Source organism: Hemiscyllium ocellatum, chromosome 33 (genome assembly GCF_020745735.1).
Source record: "Hemiscyllium ocellatum isolate sHemOce1 chromosome 33, sHemOce1.pat.X.cur, whole genome shotgun sequence".
Lineage (NCBI taxonomy): Eukaryota > Metazoa > Chordata > Chondrichthyes > Orectolobiformes > Hemiscylliidae > Hemiscyllium > Hemiscyllium ocellatum.
The window spans coordinates 5,670,833-5,690,182 of NC_083433.1; the positions used below are offsets into that span (position 1 = coordinate 5,670,833).

The 19,350-nt window shown below is 42.6% G+C and overlaps 1 protein-coding gene across 2 annotated transcripts in view; it reads left to right on the top strand.

Annotated features, from left to right (window-relative positions):
• Window positions 1–19,350, top strand: part of ap2a1 (adaptor related protein complex 2 subunit alpha 1) — a 67,222-nt gene that overhangs the window by 38,451 nt on the left and 9,421 nt on the right. For both annotated transcript variants that reach the window (XM_060849507.1, XM_060849508.1), the window contains exons 15-21: window positions 675–814; window positions 11,253–11,335; window positions 12,516–12,605; window positions 15,709–15,832; window positions 16,111–16,227; window positions 16,442–16,511; window positions 18,526–18,660. In XM_060849507.1, the coding sequence (XP_060705490.1) occupies window positions 675–814; window positions 11,253–11,335; window positions 12,516–12,605; window positions 15,709–15,832; window positions 16,111–16,227; window positions 16,442–16,511; window positions 18,526–18,660 (759 nt within the window). The remainder of the gene's footprint in view (window positions 1–674; window positions 815–11,252; window positions 11,336–12,515; window positions 12,606–15,708; window positions 15,833–16,110; window positions 16,228–16,441; window positions 16,512–18,525; window positions 18,661–19,350) is intronic.

The following is a 19,350-nucleotide window of genomic DNA, read 5'->3' on the forward strand; positions in this document are numbered from 1 at the left end:
CTTCTTTTACATTTCCAGAGATGCTGCTGGACCCATAGCATCCTGGTGTTTTCTGTGTCTCTTTTGAAAGAATGAATGTGTCTAATTTCTCGGGATGCTGACAAGTTAGAAAGTGAGTCACCTTGGCTGTAGAAATCTAGTTTAAAAACAATGTAACCACTAGACACACAGTACGGGCATAAATGGAGCTGTTAACAAGTCTGCAGCAGAACCACACAATGAGACAAAAGCCTCCGATAATGAAGAGCTTTGGGAACCACAGGTCACTCCCAAGCTGCACTCACCATACATCTTGAGAATTTCAGATGCCAGATTCCCCAAAGAATGAAATCTATCCAGTTTGCATCTGACTGAATCAATATGATTCAGTTCCACAGTCTCCCTGCAAACTAAATCAGTAGATTGATCATTCATTCACTGGCATGCTGTTTCCCCACATTTCTTTAATTCAAGTGCAGACCAATCCACTCCACCCCTATAGCTCTGGACCATTAAATGTAGGAGCAAATGTGGTCTGTTCGGCAGGAACATGGCTGACCTGATAATCCTCAATTTCATACTTAGGGCGAAATGGCCCACTGTGGCCATCTGTGATTATTTTGATAAATGTACAGAGAGCTTCTGGAATGATTTCTGACTGTGTTGTACCTTGGTCATATTTGCTCCTCTTCCAGTCCACGCCCTCCCCTTCTGCTGACCTCCTGGGTCTGAAGAGTGCTCCTGCCAGTGGAGGTAGCCTGTTGGTGGATGTGTTTTCTGATGCAGTGCCCGCAACGGGTGCCTTGGCGCCTGGATCTGAAGACAACTTCTCCCGGTAAGTGGGCAGCTTTGATGTCACCTGTCCTTTGGGCTTGCAACTGGGGCACAAAGTAATTATAATCCAACTGGTGTGGTAGTGCTGGTATTGTACAGGTCGTATTTTGTGCACTGAGGAGCTGCTTTAATGCAATAATTACAACATGGTTTTGTTCAAAGTGTTTGTATATGTTGTTTAGAAATAAAATACAAAACTGAGTATGTGGCATACAGCTCACCTCCAAATATGATCCCTACATTAGTTTGGGCAGAGCTACTTCAGCACACGAGATGGGACTGAGCATGCATCTGATGTTGCAAGCCATCAGATCAGATGTGCAATGAGAATTGTTAGCTGGCTTGGACCAATGGTTGACTTGTGGTTATTGCCTTGTGATTGTGGAATAGTTCCAGAAGAAGCTGAGGCTTTGATGAACCATGGGGTGTGAGAGACAGAAACCCTGTGAACTCCCAAGATTTTTGCATGAGAGTAAGTTCTTCTCCCAATGTGTGTCAGAACTCAGTGATTTTTCTCCCTGACCCCCCCCCAACAATACAGCTGTAACTCACATGTATGCAACCCAATGATACAGTCACTATTCAGTGCTAATAACTCGAGCATGTAAAGAAGAATTGTAAAGACCCAGTTTGATTGCACTTGCATCTCTTGAGTGAGGACTGGATACAAATTGTACTTCACAATCTAAACTGGCATCCCAGTGCAATACTGTCAGTTGAGATATTTAAACTCCTCTGTGGTAGTGTTGATCACCTTTTTTTGGGTTGGGACCCTTGTGCACCAATAATGGCAGCCACGTTTGCTCTCATGATAACAATAATGCAATTTGTTCTGTGAAGTGTGTTAAAATGATTCTGATCATTTTGGTAGGTAATGGCTAATTACAATGCTTGTGTTTGCAAAGCACTTGCCTTTTTCAGATTGAAAGATGAAGCAACAATTTTGTCTGCTTTTTATCCACTCTTGCTTAAGAGTTTTCAAAGGGTATGTACAAAACAGGGATTCTCTTAGAGAGAGGGCAGCCAACTTCAAACTCAGCAGCAGACATTTGAAGTGAATCTCGCTACCCGAAATCTGTTCCACTTAGAGCCCTTATAGCAGTCTTAAGCAGAATTCATGCTAACAGAAGCAGCATTCTCCAGACATGGTAAACCTGCAGTTAAAACAAAAGCCTGATGTACTGCACCTCCATAGGGAAAGAAATAAAGGGGTTGGGAAATGCCCCCTTGTATGGGGAAGACTAGAATTAGGGGACACAGTTTTAAGGTCTTATTTTTAAAGTTTTGGGAGACTTAACCTCTCCACTTCCACCCTGTTATTTCCCCTTTCTAGGCAAGTCTGGGATGAGACAGTGTAATCTCAGTAAAACATCCATTTAAGACAATATTTTCTGAGGATGGTTGATTTGTGGGACTGTTCACCGCAGACAGCTGGTCATTTAATTATGTTCAAGGCTGAGATATTTAATTAGTAAGGGAATTGAGGGTTGTGGGGAAAAGGCAGATAAGTGGAGTTGAGGATTATTAGATCAGCCACAATCTCATTAAATTGCAGAGCACTCAAATGGTCTATTTCTGTTCCTATGCTCATGATCCAAGAGATATCCCGTTTGATAGAGATGAAAACAAATTTTTTTGTAAGTCTGTGGAATTCTGTTCTGCCAAAACCAGTAGAAGCTCAGACATTGAACTTATTCAAGGGAGAGTTGGAATCTTGATAGGTGTGAGAGTCCAGGGCTCTGGAGGGAAGGTGGGGGACAGGAAGGTGAGTCTGATCATAACCAGATCATGCACGCTTGCATAGCATGTCAGAACAGTTTTGAAGAGCCGAATGTTCTAATTCTAAATTAACATTTCACATCCCTGATTTTGATAAGAACCTATTAATCCTGTTTCTGTCCCCACAGGTGCTGCCATAAATGCTGCTGAACATTTTAAGCATTTTCTGCTTTTATTTCATGCTAGCAGTCTGAGTTTGATGTGAACGTTTTACTAGAGGCAAGAATGATCATTGGCCTTTCCATTTTCCCTTCATCGGTTAATCTTGTAACAGCTAACCTGCCACGTGGTGTTGCACTTGGAGCAAAATACATGGGTAATAGAGGAACCTGTATTTTAGTATTCCAATCTGACCCCTGACAGGGATAATAGACTTCTGTCACTTCTGGAACCCAAGTACAGTTCTTTCTTGGACCAGATGCATTGGGTGTTGTCTCCAGTTGGTCTTAATACAAATATGTTTGGTCAGTCTTGAGTCAGGCCAGAAGATGTCCACAGGCCCTGGCTTGACATAAAATGACAGTTGTATCCAAATAGATCATGTACTAACTGGAGCAGAAAAAATGTTTCTTGCTGTGGTACAGGGAAATCTTCTGACCCTGTTGCTCAAGTCTTGAGGGAACTTTTCGCTATACCTAAAATATGCAGCATATGAATCAGGAGTGCTTGATGTGGTAGTGTGGGCAGGAGCTGCACTCTAATCTATTGTGTGGCATTAGGAGTACCTCATGCTGAGTGCTCATGACAGGCAAATGTAATGCTCCTCACTATGTGCACAAATTGCTTTTTCTAAACTGTTGTAAAATATTTGAAGGCAAAAACCCTGTGACTTGACCTTTGAATAGTTTGTGTGGTGGTTGCTTTGTGATTCAGTTTGTCCTCTTTTCTGTTCCTCTGCACGCTTGCCTGTGATTTGGGATTGTGCAGAAGCTTGGATCTGCCGGGTGAGAGCCCTGCATCGTTGCTGGTGGACGCAACCCTGGGTGCAGAGTAAGCCGTGTATTACTGAGTTGAGCTGAACTGTCTAAACTCCATCCATCCCCAGCTCTGAAACAGTCCAGGGTTCAAAAGAGAATGTTGTTTTTACTCCAAATATATACAGCACAAAGACACATTCCTGCATTTCACTTTACCTGCAGTGTTGGAAGTGTCTCGACAGGAGACGACCTTTATAACTTTTAATTACAAACATTTCAATTGCCTGTATAGTCGTATCAATGTTTTTTTACGCATCAGTTCAAAATTTATTTTTAAGCTGGCTAACAGGAATATCAAAGGAACTTTGTTCTGTTCTGAATGTTAGTGATATGTAATGCAGCCATTATTTGGTGGATACAATGAAAAGCCTGAATTATTCACCATTCAATTTACTTTGAGGGAAGGAAATTTGCAATCTTGGCCTGTGTGTGACTCCATTCCCATGCCTATGTAGCAGGTACCTTCCGAAGTGGCCAAGTAAGGCTCTGTAACAAGTAAGGCAGATAATAATGCCCACATCCTGTGCATAAATTAAAATCTGGTTTGTTCAAAATGTCTTTTTGCTAGTATGAAGTAAGACTTCAACCCATTAGTCTCTATGGAATGCAGTATATATTTCATGTAAAATAACAGGATTATGTCTGATTGCCAAATTAATGTGGTAGTACTTTGGGGGGGGGGTGTGTGTGTGTGTGTGTGTGACCACTGAAATGACTGTCTTATCGTCATGTTCATATCACCCAGTCTGCTTCAAGGTTTTGAGGTGACTCAAATGCCAAGCTGTCTGCAGTTCTGCATGGAGTTGTAATCATGTTTGATTTGTTCAGAGCATGGAGTGCACCATTTGGTGATTTGTGCAAGTTTTCTAATTTCAGTTCAGTGAATGGTTGGTGTTATCTGATGAAAATGAAGCTGGTTAGGACAAGTGATTTTTGTCTGTCAGAAGCTAGCATTTTTATTCACCAGGAGCTTCTAATTCTAAGTTCCCATTGCGGTGTGTAAAATTGAACAAAATTTGCTCAAAGTAAACCAAAATCCCTTGCCCTGTCCATTGATGACCATCTCCATTTTCTCATTGAATTATCACTTATTAGTGATTGCGATCTGGAGGTTCTGTCTTTACCTATTTGAACTCCGTAATTGTTGTTTCTTACTGTGAAGGTTGATGCATAGCGCACACATTTATATAATAATTTCTATCTCCTCCACACCGTAGCTAGTAACAGGGCCATCCCAGCCTCTTCCTTCGAGACTCTTGCTTCACTTCACTTTCATGCTCAAACTCTTGTACAGAATTCTTGAATCACAAAATATGAAAATAGACTTTGAGAAAACTTAGCATTTAACTTCCTCGCCATTCATTCTCTTTCCTTCTCCCCCTCTCTCTCTCCCTCCCTCTCTCTCTCTCTCTCCCTCTCCCCCTCTTTCTCCCTCTTTGCCACCTGTACACAAGGAATCTTTTGACATTGTAGCATCACCAGTCACTACTTATCATTGCTACACCTTGCTTCATAATTAACACCTTTTTCTCCTTCTCCTATTTTTCTGCCCTACACTTCTGAAGGATTGATGTTCATATTTGACTACTCATTCACAGATTCCAGTCACCCTGAGTGACCAAAGGCCATTCATTCTGAGCATGCAAATGCCAGTGGGCTGCTACTTCATGAAGAGAATTGGAGCCAACAGCAGGCTTGTCCTCTTCCTCCTCGCTGATGGTCTCCTGTTCTCCAATATAAATCAGAAGTAGAAATCCTGGACAACCTTGTTTGAGTCAAGTTCTAGATAAAGGTCCTGACTAATTCCCTGACTGAGAAGAGTGCAGACTGTGGAATTGATGCTTGAGCACTCAGGCTTTGTATTACTTGTGTTTGAAGAGAAGAGATGGAAACCCTCTGGTATTTACTACCAAATCCACTTTGGCTTTTGTGACATTTCAGGTCTCAAAGATATTTTTTTCTTCAATGTAAGCCATTGGGGTGTCAGTCTTGTAGAGGGAGCCATTGACAGGGATTCATTTGAAGACTGGGAAAATTCCGATTGGATTTCAAGACTTTTGAAATTCTTTGACTGACTAGCCTGGGGGAATGTGATGCAGAAATGGTGATATTTCTCAGCTATGATTGTTCCTGACCTTTTGCATCCCACTTTAAAAAGGAATCTACCAGTAAGGCACAGTGGTACGTGTATGGAATGAGCTGCCGGAGGAAGCAGTGGAGGCTGGTACAATTACAACATTTAAAAGGCATTTGGATGGGAATATGAATAGGAAGGGCTTATGCCCGAAACGTCGAATTTCCTGTTCCTTGGATGCTGCCTGACCTGCTGCGCTTTTCCAGCAACACATTTTCAGCTTGGAGGGATATGGGCCAGGTGCTGGCAGGTGGGACTAGATTGGGTTGGGAAATCTGGTCAGCATGGACGGGTTGGACCGAAGGGTCTGTTTCCATGCTGTACATCTCTATGACCTGACAGGAGAATTTCCTTAGCGTATGGATTAGGCCAGTGGAGTGGGAGACAGGTGACTGTTTCCTCCCCTCATCACCCACATTCCATTGTGTAACGTGATGGACCATGAACTAAGCTGTTTAAATGTTGCCCTAGTGTGGACCTTTAGCCACTGGCTCAGCATAACTGTAGCCCCTCTCGGCCACCATTGATGATAAAGAGCAAGCTTTCTTGATCTGTGGCCTTACCCTTCCTACCGGTGTAATCACCTCCAGCTATGCAACCCACGATCTCTGCATCAAATAGGCAACTTTGTTCTGTGATTTGTCTTTTTGAATGGTGTGTACAAGTTTTGACAAAGCCAGCATATTCTTCTAACTAGCACCTGTTCTGATAATGCTGCGGTCTGTTGGAGAGTTTTCTGGGATAGATGAGGGGCAACAAAGGACTAGGAATCCATTCTGAATTGTTTTGAGACGTGAACACAAAGCTGTGTTTAAAAGTTTTTTTGAAAATAATTTTCCTCCAGTTTTTCATAGTGGGGAGGCAGCTCCCTAGTGGGCAGAAGTGATGGGAGAAGATTGAGAGCAGAGTTGATCAAGTTTTTCAAAATCGTATTTGGTCAGAAACTGTTCCATTGGCAGAAAGGTCAAGAACCAGAGGAGAAACTTAATAAAGACAAAAGAACCAAAGCTGCCATGGACACAATGGGCTGAATGTGTTGCATCCTTTTTGATTCCTCCAGCACAGACCTGATCTCCATTACTCCTTCATTAGTGGTTGTCCCTTCAGCTGCCTGGGCCTAGGCTATGGAATTTCCTCCTCATACACCTCTTTTTAAGAAGCTTCTGTGAAAATTGCATCTTTTTTGTCATCTGCCTGAGTAGCCCACACTGTTCCGTCGTATTTTGGTTTGGTAACACTCCTGTGAGACTTTGAAGTCCTTTACTACATGAAAAATGCTGTATAAATGCAAATTTGTTGTTGATTCACCAAGGTCAGCTGTGTTCCATCTTTAGTGAATATGTACGTTGTCAACAATCACTGCCCTGGATGTGACTTTGGGACCCAACTGGGCTAGTACAGTGTAAGATAGCCTGGTGAGCCATGAAATTGCAGGCCTAAGCCTGATTAATAGAGTAGGTTTCTGTTGAGGAAATGTAAGGCGATGATCCCAGTTTGTTCATTATCACCCTATTGTCACAGTGAAGAACAAAATACTTGCTGCCAGTAAATTTGAAATTGGATGTCACTTAGTAAAAATACGTTGTGCATCCGTGAAAGCATCCATGTTTTAGTCAGACACAGCATGGAGTTGTGTGGTCTGTATTAAGTGAGAAAAGAGTTCCTTAATTCTTGCACGAAACTTTTTGAGCCCTGCGATCTGCTAACTCTGCAAAGAAAATTGATTAAAGCTGATACCCACCTCATTCTGTAGGGGCCAGAACATCAATCTGCGATCTTAATCCACATGGCTTTACTCTAAATGTTTTTTCTTGTTTTTTTTTCTCTCTGGGTGCCAGATCTATGTAGCTGTATCACAACATATCATTCAGGAGTTGATATTGAGCTGTAGCTGATATTGAGCTGTAGCTGATATTGAGCTGTAGCTGATATTGAGCTGTAGCTGTATCACAACATATCATTCAGGAGTTGATATTGAGGAATGTTGATATTGAGGAATGAAGCTGGGTTGACCTAAATCAGGGCTTCATTTTGTTTGAGGCTATAGAGAGCAAATTCAGCCAGAGACTTATTCTGGAATATTGTGTGTGTGTGTATGTCTGTGTGTGCAAATTTGTGCATTAGTCATGTAATTAAACATTATCAAGCACGTGTTCCTTATTTTTAGCTCACTTGGCTTTTAGGTGCATGCAACCTCCTTCCTGTAAGATTAACAACTCAGGCTCATATTAACACTTCAATACAGCTTCTAGTTTTGATCACTAAATGGCATTGATAACAGAACTGTGCTGAATGCTGTCTTTTCAATCCCCATTGTTCTTCAACCTTCTAATCCATTCTCTTTCCTCCTACCCCCTGTATTTTTCCCTTTTCTGTTTTGCTTTTGATTCTTATGTCTCTCTCTCTCACTGTCTCTGTGTCTGTCTGTCTCTTTTTTTTTCCCTCTGTCTGTGTCTGTTTCTGTTTCCATCCCTCAGCACTGTCACGACTGTGCCTGCTGCTGGCTCTGAGGACCCTGCTTTGCCTGTACCTGATGCTGATGATCTCCTCAACAAGTAAGGAGGTTAATTCACTTTCTCTGTCCACTTCAGCTTGTTTTTTTTTAAATGTCGGACATTGAATTGCCTTTAAAAGAAACTGTCAATTTTTTTTTAAAAAGCAGCCTCTTCACTTTCTATGGATCTCCTACAGTTCAGCACCCAAGATCTCTGCCAGGTGGTTGCTGTCTAGTTTTCACGTACATCATCATAGTGCAGTTGATGAGAAATTTGGTTTTCTGTTTCATTCCAGCAGCATGTCTTGCCATTTCAGAAATACAGGACTGAATGTTCAAACTGCTCCACGGGGCAAACACTCAGCAGGATTAATTGCTCAAGCTCTTTAACCCTGAGTATGTTTGCAGCTCTGTTTCCCTCACAGTTCTGGACGAGAAGGATATATGAGAATGATGCAGGAGGCTAAAGTAGTTGATTTTCAGGGGATAGACTTATGTTCTCTGTGAAAGATTTTAAGGGCTGATCTCATTGCAATGCTTCAGATGATGAAAGCAGTGGAAGAGGTGAGCGAGAGAGAAAAAAATTGTTTTTCAGGGGAGAAGATGCAGAATATTGGGAGTTATTGATGACATCAGAGCCAGGATGATGTCAGGAAATGGAAGTGTGGAACTCTCTTCCCCAAAAGGCTGGAGATCACTTTGAAATCTAACAAAGATAGATTCACAGATCTTTGGGTATTACAGGCGGCAAACCAAGTTGCAGAGTTCTGATGCAGATCAGGCAGATCCATTTGAATGGAGGAACTAGCCTGAGGAGCTAGCTGAAGTGGCTTCCTCTTGTCTCTCTCAACTGGGCCGACAGGCCATTGCAGCCTCCCTCTGTTCTGTACTGTCCCAAGATTGCACTTATGTCTCAGCTCATTGATTTTCAATATCGGAAAATCAAATCTCTGGGCCTGGTGTAAGGACTCCCTGAAAGCTCTCACTGTTGGTTGTGTGGGACTCTGGTGCCCTGGCTTTGACAAGCAGGTGACTGCATGATATTAACCAGGCCCGTTGAGTGGGTTTGGGACGTTAGGTTGACTGTCACCTGGCTTTCACCCTGTGTTCTTTTTGGTAGTTTGTATGGCAGGGAACATAGTGAAGCCTCTTGCAACAGGAGTGGGATGTTGGGAATCCCATGGCACGTCTGTGTACAATTTGTCTCCACCGTTCATTCAAATCCATTGTAGGGCATATCACTACCACCTGCTGGTCATTGGAGGTGGTGCAGCTCTCAACTGACAAAGGCCAGAAAGGTTTAGTCCTTTTTAGTGTCAGATTTGGGATTCTTAATGATGTTGGGCTTTCAAGTTCTAGAATTTCACCAGTTCTGTTCCCTCCTGTTGCTTTAAGTGTACAAGAGGCCATTGGTGTATTGTTAGAGAGGACAGTATTGGTGATATTTACAGCATGGATTCATTGAGGGGAGTTGGATCAACAACTTGCAAGCTGCAAGGCAGTATTTTATTGGAGTTGAAGGGGGGATCCCCGTGGAAACACTCATTGGATTATGCTTCAGAAAGACTGAAGGTTCTTTGCACCTGTTTGTTAGTTGATGCCACTGACAGATACATTGGTTCAAATGCTGTATCTTCAGGCTGCTAACTTCAGTTAGCTCTGTATATGAGGGCAGCCAACTGGTCCCTTGTCTCTCTGCAAACAGCAACTGTATCTCATGGTTATACAGGTTTAAATTTTAAGATTTGTACCAGGTGTGTATACATAAGAGGAAGCCAAAATGTTATAACGATTTGGATGTAGGTTTGCATGCTGAGGTCCACTGAAGATGTTACCTAGTAAGGTAAGGAAACATCTGGAAATGAACCTTTCAGCTCAGCGAGCAAACCTACATCCAAAACCTCAACCTGAGCTACAATCTTCTCAAAACTCGTTATAAAGATTTGTAAGGATATGAATCATTTGGTTGTTGAAGTCAACTACGGCATCTGAGGAAATGCTTAAAGACTGATAGTGAGGACAGAGAAAAAGGATTTGAGTTGATGTCTGCACAGCGACTAGGAGGGATTGGCTGCTTCCCTGTGTGGGCTGCTGATGCTGTATGACCAGAGCACTGTTTGACGTAGAGCAAGTGACTAAATATTTTCAGGATTCCATACTCTGACTGAAGCTCAGCAAAGTATAAATGTGTTTGAGAATCAGCGAGTGTATAGAAGTTTCTTTTTGGGGTGGGGGGGGTGGTGTTGGGAGGAGAGGAAGGGTCTTGTTTTATGGAGAGGTTTTGGTGTTGAAGCAGTGAGTTGCCCCAAATTTGCCTAATAGCCTCCTGTAAAAGTTCATTGGTTAATGTAGATACATAAAAAAGATGGCCATTGTGTGTGTTTTTTTTTCCTTTGGATGATTAATTCCGATTTTATTCTTTAAAAACAAAAGCAAGAGTATAGTCAGTTCTTCTATAATGCGGTAGTTTCGTTCTTGTCCAATTCCCCGTCTTAGAAGAAAATTGTGTAATAGCAGCACGACTGAAGCTAATGGGACTGGAATTGCGTTATAAGCAATTCATGCTTTAGAAACTGAACTCAATTCATCAATCACGTTATAGCAAATTCATGTTAACGAAATGAGTGTTATAGCAAAACCACCTGAACTAATAAAATTGCGTCTGTACTGTAGTTCTGGGGACTAATACCTGCACTGAACATGCTTTATCCTCTTGGTGTGTGTAGGTACCCAGCTATATCCTTATGACTTCTGTCCTTTCCAGCTTAATGTGCATCTGAAGAGAGCATTTTGAGCTTCAAAGGTGGAGTACTGTCAGTGTCAGATTCACCCCTCGTGGGAGCAGCATGAGAGAATAAGTCAATGTTAATGCTGACTTTCCAATGTGTTGAAGTCAAAGTACAAGTGACAGCACTGGTCTCTGTCAAGTCTTTCAATAGCTACTGTTCTCCCCGGGCATGTTGCCTTGGTTGTAGGTATAAACAATACTGTTCATTGTCAGCTGATCTCTCTTTTATTTGCATGCTCTGTCTGCCCCTTATTCCCTAAAATGTAGGTTTGTTTGCAAAAACAACGGAGTCCTGTTTGAAAACCAGCTTTTACAGATTGGAATAAAGTCAGAATACAGACAGAATCTGGGTAAGTTGTTCTTGTTCCTATCATTGTTCATTTTTTTCTCTTCAGATTTGCAGGCTTGAGTTAGGGTAAAGTAGGTTTCAGGAACCATACTCTCAATTTGGGCAAAATCCTTTACTTTTTTCTTGAAGTTTCAAGCTTGATGGTGCTTTTCCTTGTCCCCAGCACTTCTACTCGAGCGTGCTGGCTCTTTGTGGCATCCTCCCACCACTTCCATCAGCCCTATGTGCATGAAACCGGATTCCAAGTTTTCATCTGACTCACGTTGCCTTCATTGCGCAGATCTTTGAGTATAGGAGTTGGGATGTTATGTTGAGGTTGGACAAGACATTATTAAGGCCTCTTCTGGAGCATGGTGTCCTGTTTTGGGAGTCCTGTTATGGGAGTCCTGTTATGGCAAGGATATTATTAAGATGGAGAGGGTGCAGAAAAGATTTACCAGGAATTTGCTGGGAATGGAGGGTTTGAGTTACAAGGAGAGGCTGGGACTTTTCTCACTGGAGTGTTGACCTTACTGACATTTATAAAATCATGAGGGGTATAGATAAGGTGAATGGCAGATGTCTTTTTGCTAGTGTAGGGGATTTCAAAACTATGGGTGCATTTTTAAGGTGAGAGAAGAAAGATTTTGAAAAAGACACAAGGAGTAATTTTTTTTGTGATTCATGTTTGGAATGAACTTCCAGAAGAAGTGGTGGATCTGGGTACAGTTACAGCATTTGGATAAGTACATGAATAAGAAATGTTTGGAGGGATATGGTCCAAGCACTAGCAGGTAGGACTAGATTAGTTTGGGCTTCTGATGGGCATGTACTAGTTGGATCTAAGCGTCTGTTTTCGTGCTGCATGACTCTTTTTCCACTGAAGACATCACCGATTGGAGCAAATCCTCACCTCAGTGAGACTCAGTGGGGAGTGGGAAACCAGATATGACTGCTTACCCCAGCCTCTGACCTCGGATGCATCTCCCTGGAGTATCCAAAGACCAATTCAATAATTTGAGAGTTAACTTGGCACCTTTCTGGTATTTCTTTGATTGCTAGCATGTTGTTTCCATTTAGAAGATTAGATTTTTTTTCCAGTAAACAATTTTTAATTTCTAAGCCGTCTGTTTTTGGCTGACCTCACCAAAGACCTTGTCAGTGAGAGAGCTGATCTATTTGTTTTGTGTCTTCATGTCTAGGTCGAATGTACCTGTTCTTTGGAAACAAGACTTCTGTCCAATTCCTGAACTTCACACTGAATGTTAGCTGCCCTGGAGAGCTGCAAAATGATATCCTTTTGCTTCCCGTCAGCATGGATCGGAATTTACTGAGAATGTGCTCTCCTGTTCAATATGGGCTGCTGTGAAGGCTTCTAAAAGGGCAGTTACTCAAGCGTCAATTGAAAAAAAAATTCCCCTTGGGCAAAAATATCCAGCTTCTGTTCAGATTTGTAATACGTAATGTGAAAAAGCTGGAGTTGTTTTCCTTTTCAAGAAGGTTTAATGCAAATATTCAAAATTCTGGTGATGTTAGACTAGGTAGAGAGAAACTGTTTCCCTGATGGAAGGGTTAGTAAAACAAAAACTGAGGCTCTTCCAACATTCAATTACAATGTTTAAAAGACATTTGGATAAGTACATGAATGGGAAAGGTTTGGAGGGATGTGGGCCAAATGCAGGCAGGCAGGGCTAGTTTAGTTTGGGATTATGTTCGGCATAGACTGGTTGGACCAAAGGGTCCGAGCTGTATGACTCTCTGACAATGAAATTGCTTTCCAAGCCTGCAAGTGCTAACTTTTACAAGGACGGGGGCAACAGATGCATGGGAGCACTTACAAGTTCCACTCAAAGCCACGTACCATCCTGGCTTGAAAATATAGTCTGTTCTGCTATAACATGTGCTGCTTCAATGCAGATTGGCTTTAACTCCATTGAAGAATTTAGGTACTTATTTGTAGAACCCGAACTTTCCTTGCCTGTATCAGCTACAATGTAATGCTGGCCCCATTAGTTTAAATTGTATGATTTTACAATAACGTGAGATCATATGAGAATGGAGCTATCGTGTTCTATCAGAACTGAGTACCTCATTGTTCCTTCACTGCTGGGTAATAAATGCTTTAGCTCCCTTCCTAACAAAGTTTGTGAGAAGATTTGTAGCTCGGGTGCTTGTTGTTGTGGTTCTGTTCGCTGAGCTGGGAATTTGTGTTGCAGACGTTTCGTCCCCTGTCTAGGTGACATCCTCAGTGCTTGGGAGCCTCCTGTGAAGCACTTCTGTGATCTTTCCTCCGGCATTTGTAGTGGTTTGAATCTGCCGCTTCCGGTTGTCAGTTCCAGCTGTCCGCTGCAGTGGTCGGTATATTGGGTCCAGGTCGATGTGCTTATTGATTGAATCTGTGGATGAGTGCCATGCCTCTAGGAATTCCCTGGCTGTTCTCTGTTTGGCTTGTCCTATAATAGTAGTGCTGTCCCAGTCGAATTCATGTTGCTTATCATCTGCGTGTGTGGCTACGAAGATTAGCTGGTCGTGTCGTTTTGTGGCTAGTTGGTGTTCATGGATGCGGATTGTTAGCTGTCTTCCTGTTTGTCCTATGTAGTGTTTTGTGCAGTCCTTGCATGGGATTTTTTAACAATATATTGGTTTTGCTCATGCTGGGTATTGGGTCATTCGTTCTGGTGAGTTGTTGTCTGAGAGTGGCTGTTGGTTTGTGTGCAGTTATGAGTCCTAGTGGTCGCAGTAGTCTGGCTGTCAGTTCAGAATGCTCTTGATGTATGGTAGTGTGGCTAGTCCTTTGGATTGCGGCATCTCCTCGTTCCGTTGTCACTGACAGCTGAAACAGACAACCGGAAGCGGCAGATTCAAATCACTATAAATGCCGAGGAAACATCACAGAAGCGCTTCACAGGAGGTTCCCAAGCCCTGAGGATATCACCTAGACAGGGGACGAAATGTCTGCAACACAAATTCCCTTCCTAACAGCACTGTGGGTGTACCTACAGTGGTTCTAAAAGGTGACTCATTATCACCATCCAAATAAGCCAATGATGTCCACAATTCATGAATGATTTTTTGTTTAAACATCTAATTGGCAAAAGAACCAGTTGCTAGACAGTGCATAGAAGGGAAATCTACTGAGTTATGGTCTAGAATATCCTTCTTTAAAGTATCATGGATGCAGTTTCAATAGTGACTTTCAAAAGGGGACTGAATAAAAACTTGGGAAGGAAGAAAATTGGACTATAGGAAAATGCCAGAGGGCAGCGGGTCCAATTGGATGGCAATTTCACATTCATAGGTTAAACGCCTTGCCTAATCATTCAGACTAGGACCCAAACAAGAAACGCAACCTTTATATAAAGGATGACACTTACAGAAATGCAGCATGTGTTCAGAGAGACTTTTGAAGTGACAGTTGCCTCCTACTGCTAAGTCTAGTTGTATTCCATATTAGACCCAGGACTATCTCTGTGGAGATAGCAAGAACTTTCGTGAAAGCACTGGGTTCTGTGTTTGAAAGCCAGGTAACAGGCACTGTAGGGGGAATGAGCCATGCGCATCTTGCTTTTGAGGAGCTGTAATAATGGAGAAATGTGTCAGTAAGCCAATTTGTACATAAGCACCAATGACCAGGTTGTGTTTGGCAACATTGAGGAATAAACATTAACTAGGACCCAGGAGAGCTCCACCTGATGATGCGCTTCACAACAGTGTCAAGTGTTTTTTTTTTTAAATGGTCCACCAGTAGTGTAGCAGCAAATTCCTGCAGATGCTGGAGTCTCTCCTGAAAACAGAAAAATGCTGTAAATCTCAGGGGGTCACATGATCCAGGTTGATACTACAGTGTTGGGCGAAGGGAGCACAACACTATTGGAATCAAAACAAAAAAAAATGCTAGAAATCACAGGAGGTCAGGCAGCATCCATGGAAAGAGAGCAAGCTAACACTTTAAGTCTAGAGTCATCTACACTTGAAACAGTAGCTTGTTATCTCTTTCCATAGATGCTGCCTGACCACCTGTGATTACCAGCATTTTTTTTTGTATTGATTCCAACAGTGTTGGCCCAACACTAGTGTCAGCCTGGATCATGTGTTCAGGTTTCTGGGGTGGCGTTGGTTATCTAGTCCCTGTGTGTACACATATTGTGTCTCCCTTTGCATTTGCACAAAAATCAACCTCAGCCAGTTGATTCTTTCCCAGTTTAATAGTCAACTGAAAGACATTGTCTGTACTGGACTGCAAGAAACAGAAATTTGTCAAGGTGCCAGAAGGTATTTGCGGTTTGTGGAACTATGAGAAGTGAGGTGCACATGAGAAAGAAGAAACATTAAGTGAGGAAGCGAAGAAGGCGGTGTCATGCAATAGCGCGTTAAATTCTTTAACCCTGTTGCCACAGCTGAATATTCAGGCCAAGCCAGTGGAGCCGATTGTAGAAGGTGGAGCACAGGTTCAGCAAGTGATTAACATCGAATGTTTGTCAGATTTCACTGAGGCCCCCCTGCTAAACATTCAGTTCAGGTACAGAGTTTGCTTAGTGATTGCCAGCTTCATTTGAAACCATCTGCAAACATTTTTTTTATATAATCATTTACAGCCACTCGGCTAATAGCTGCAATTTATTTGGTTATACTTTGTAACCATTACCAGCTCTTTCTTCCAAATGTGGAGCATAAATTTCTCTTCCTGGTACAACACAACTGGAATGGAGAATCAAGCTTCCTAAATCTAATCCCTTTTTAAATATCAATCTAAATTTCATTTTAAAAATCTCTCTCTCTTCCCCCTTTGGTTGGTAGATATGGTGGAACCGTGCAAAATATCACCCTGAAGCTGCCCATAACCGTCAACAAATTTTTCCAACCAACGGAGATGGCATCTGAAGACTTCTTCCAGCGCTGGAAGCAGCTTAGCAGGTACAGAGAGAGCAGAGTCTGGAGTTCTGGTAATCACACCGGACAGTGATCCCTGTATGGTGGAGGCTCGGGAGGTTAGGTACTGATAACATTTATAGGTGGTGGAAATGTTTGATGTGATTGTAAAAAATGCTGATGATCTGCACGAGTCTTCAACATCGCTGTCATTGTGTTATTTATGGTATCTTGCTCTTTTTTCTTTTCTTTTCACCAGTCCCCAGCAGGAAGCACAGAAGATCTTTAAAGCTAATCACCCAATGGACACTGAGATCACCAAGGCTAAGGTAAACTTCTCTCTTTATCCATGAAAGCTCCTCTTCCTTGTTGCACTGTTCGTAATGAGTATGAGCCTTTGTCTGAGGAAAGGCAGTAAGACCATAAGGTATAGGAGCAGAGTGGGCCTCTCAGCTCATTGAATCAACTCCAGCATCCAGTCGTGATGGATATGTTTTCAACACCATTCCCCAATCGTAAGAATTTGTATCTAGGTATCATTTTGTACCTAAGATAGTCCTGTAAGTGGTAGCTTGTAAACTTCTCACTCGATTCGTGAATACATGTGACAATAAAGCTACTTTTAATTCTAACAGACGAAGAATGATCATTCAGAGTGAGGTGTCAAGCAGACCGTGCTAATGTGACGAAGATTTTAAAATACTAGAATCCCTTGGAAACTTGGATTCAACTAGGGGTGAATGGGTTTGTGAAGGGGGCTTGTTTCTTTTTTAAAAAGGTCAAAATCATTTTCAACAGTCAGGTCAAGACAGCCTGTCCAAGAAAGCAGAAACTTGTGTGAAATGACTGGTGAGGAATCAGCAATGTCATAAGTTAAATACAGTGTTTGTTTTATAAAGCTGAGTTTTATCTGCAGATATTGGTCACGGGCTAATAACAGAAGGGCAGATTTTAGAAATATCTCAGGCTGAGCGAGTTAGTGGAAGTCTCCAGGCCACAGAGCTGGCAAGATGTTTTTAGCTGTTCCCGTTGTTGTAGAAGGGCTAGAAAGAATCAGGTGAGTAAGAGCTTAAGAGTTCCCCCTCTAGGTACATCTCTAGCAGGTACATTTGCATATTGATAAAGAAATTTGTTTTTGCATACATTTAACAGACGTTAAAACCGTTAACACTATGAAAGTTGCAATTTATGTATGGAAAGTTAAAATCTCCTACTATTACAACCCCTTTATTCTTACATATCTGAGGTCTCCCTACATATTTGCTCCTCAATTTCCTGCTGATTATTGGGGGGCTCTATTTTATAATCTGGCTATGTATATCGTCCCCTTCTTATTTCAGTGTTCCACCCATATAGCTTCATTGGGCAATCCCTTAGAAATCTCTTCCCTAATTACAGCAGCAATGTTTTCTGAATCAAAAACCTCTCTCTCTCTCTCTCTCTCTCTCCTCCCCCCCCCCCCCCCCCCCCCCCAAAACTCTTGTCTCCCCTCCTATCCTCTGCCTCAGGTGCTGCCTGACCTGCTGTGCTTTTCTAGCACCACACTCGACTCCCTCGCTATCCTTCCTATAGCGTATAAGCCCTGGAACATTGAACTGCCAGACCTGCCTCTTCCTCAGTCATGTTTCTGTAACAACTACGATATCCCAGTTCCATCTTTGCGTACGTTTCGAGTCCATCTGCCTCACCTGTCTGGTCTCTTGCATTGAAATAAAAGCAGTTTAATTCTTCAGAGTTGCCTCGTTCTCTGACTTGGTCTTGCCTGACTTTTATAATGAACTCACTTTTTTAAAATTCCGAACCAATCTCATCTGTCTTTCTATCCTCACTGCTACTTAGGATCCCTTCGAGCCTGCACTCGCCCCTATTTGCCCCCCAACTCCCACTTATTTAAACCCTCCTGAGTAGGTCTACTAAATCTCCCTGTCAGAATATTGGTTCCCTCTCCAGTTCAGATAAAACCCAACCCTTTTGAACAAGTCTTTTCTGCCCAAAAGAGATTCCACTGATCTAAAAATCTGAATCCTTACCAACAGCACCATCTCCTCGGCCATTGATTTATCGGTCCTAACTTCTTGTTCCTAATCTCTCACTAGCACATGGCACTGGGAATAATCCACAGATTACTGTCTTTGAGGTTCTGCTTTTTGAATGTTAAGTGAATGAGAGTCCAGTGGGAGCTTTTAAGTGACAGAAGGGGACAAATTGGTGAGACAGTGCAAAGTATTTCTAACTTGCTGAAAGGGATACTGTAGGTTTTCACACCGTCAGGCAGGGCTTCTGGCAGTCACTCTACTCGGATATTCCAATTGATTTATTTTTCTTCTCTTTTCATTCTCATAGTTAATAGGATTCGGCTCCGCTCTGCTCCAGGATGTCGACCCCAATCGTGACAACTTTGTCGGCGCAGGAGTCATTCACACAAAATCCATCCAGGTCGGCTGTTTGTTGAGGCTGGAACCCAACAGTCAGGCACAGGTTGGTGACATGCTTTTTAAAAATTCATTGTTGGGATGTGGGCGTTGCTGGCTAAAACAGCATTGTTGCCCTTGAGAAGATGTTGTGAATTCTTTCTTGAACCCTGCAGTCCATGTGATGTCAGGATACCCACAGTGCTGTTAGGAAGGGAGTTTTGTTTTAAATCTGCATGCGAGAGATGAGAGCGTCACTGGCGAGGCCAGCATTTATCGCCTATCCTTAATTACCCAGAGGGCAGTTTAATCGTCAACCACATTCCTGTGGTGAAAGTGAGGACTGCAGATGCTGGAGATTAGAGTCAAGGTTAGAGTGGTGCTGGAAATGCACAGCAGGTCAGACAGCATCCGAGGAGCAGGAAAATTGTTCCTGATGAAGGGGTCCTGCCCAAAAACAATGTTGATTTCCCTGCTCCTCTGATGCTGCCTGACCTGCTGTGCATTTCCAGCACTACTCTAATCTTGACTCAAGTTCCTGTGGGTCTGGAGTCACATGTAGGTCAGAACAGGTAAGGATGGTAGTTTCCTACCCTGAAGAACATCAGTGAAGGATACTGCCAGGATTTTAATCCAGCAACAGTGAAGGAATGGTGATTACAGTTCCAGGTCAGAGTGGTGCGCAGCTTGAGGTGGGGATCTTGTAGGTGGCAGTGCACTCCAAGCCCCTCTCGCCCTCTCTGTGTGTGTGTGTGTG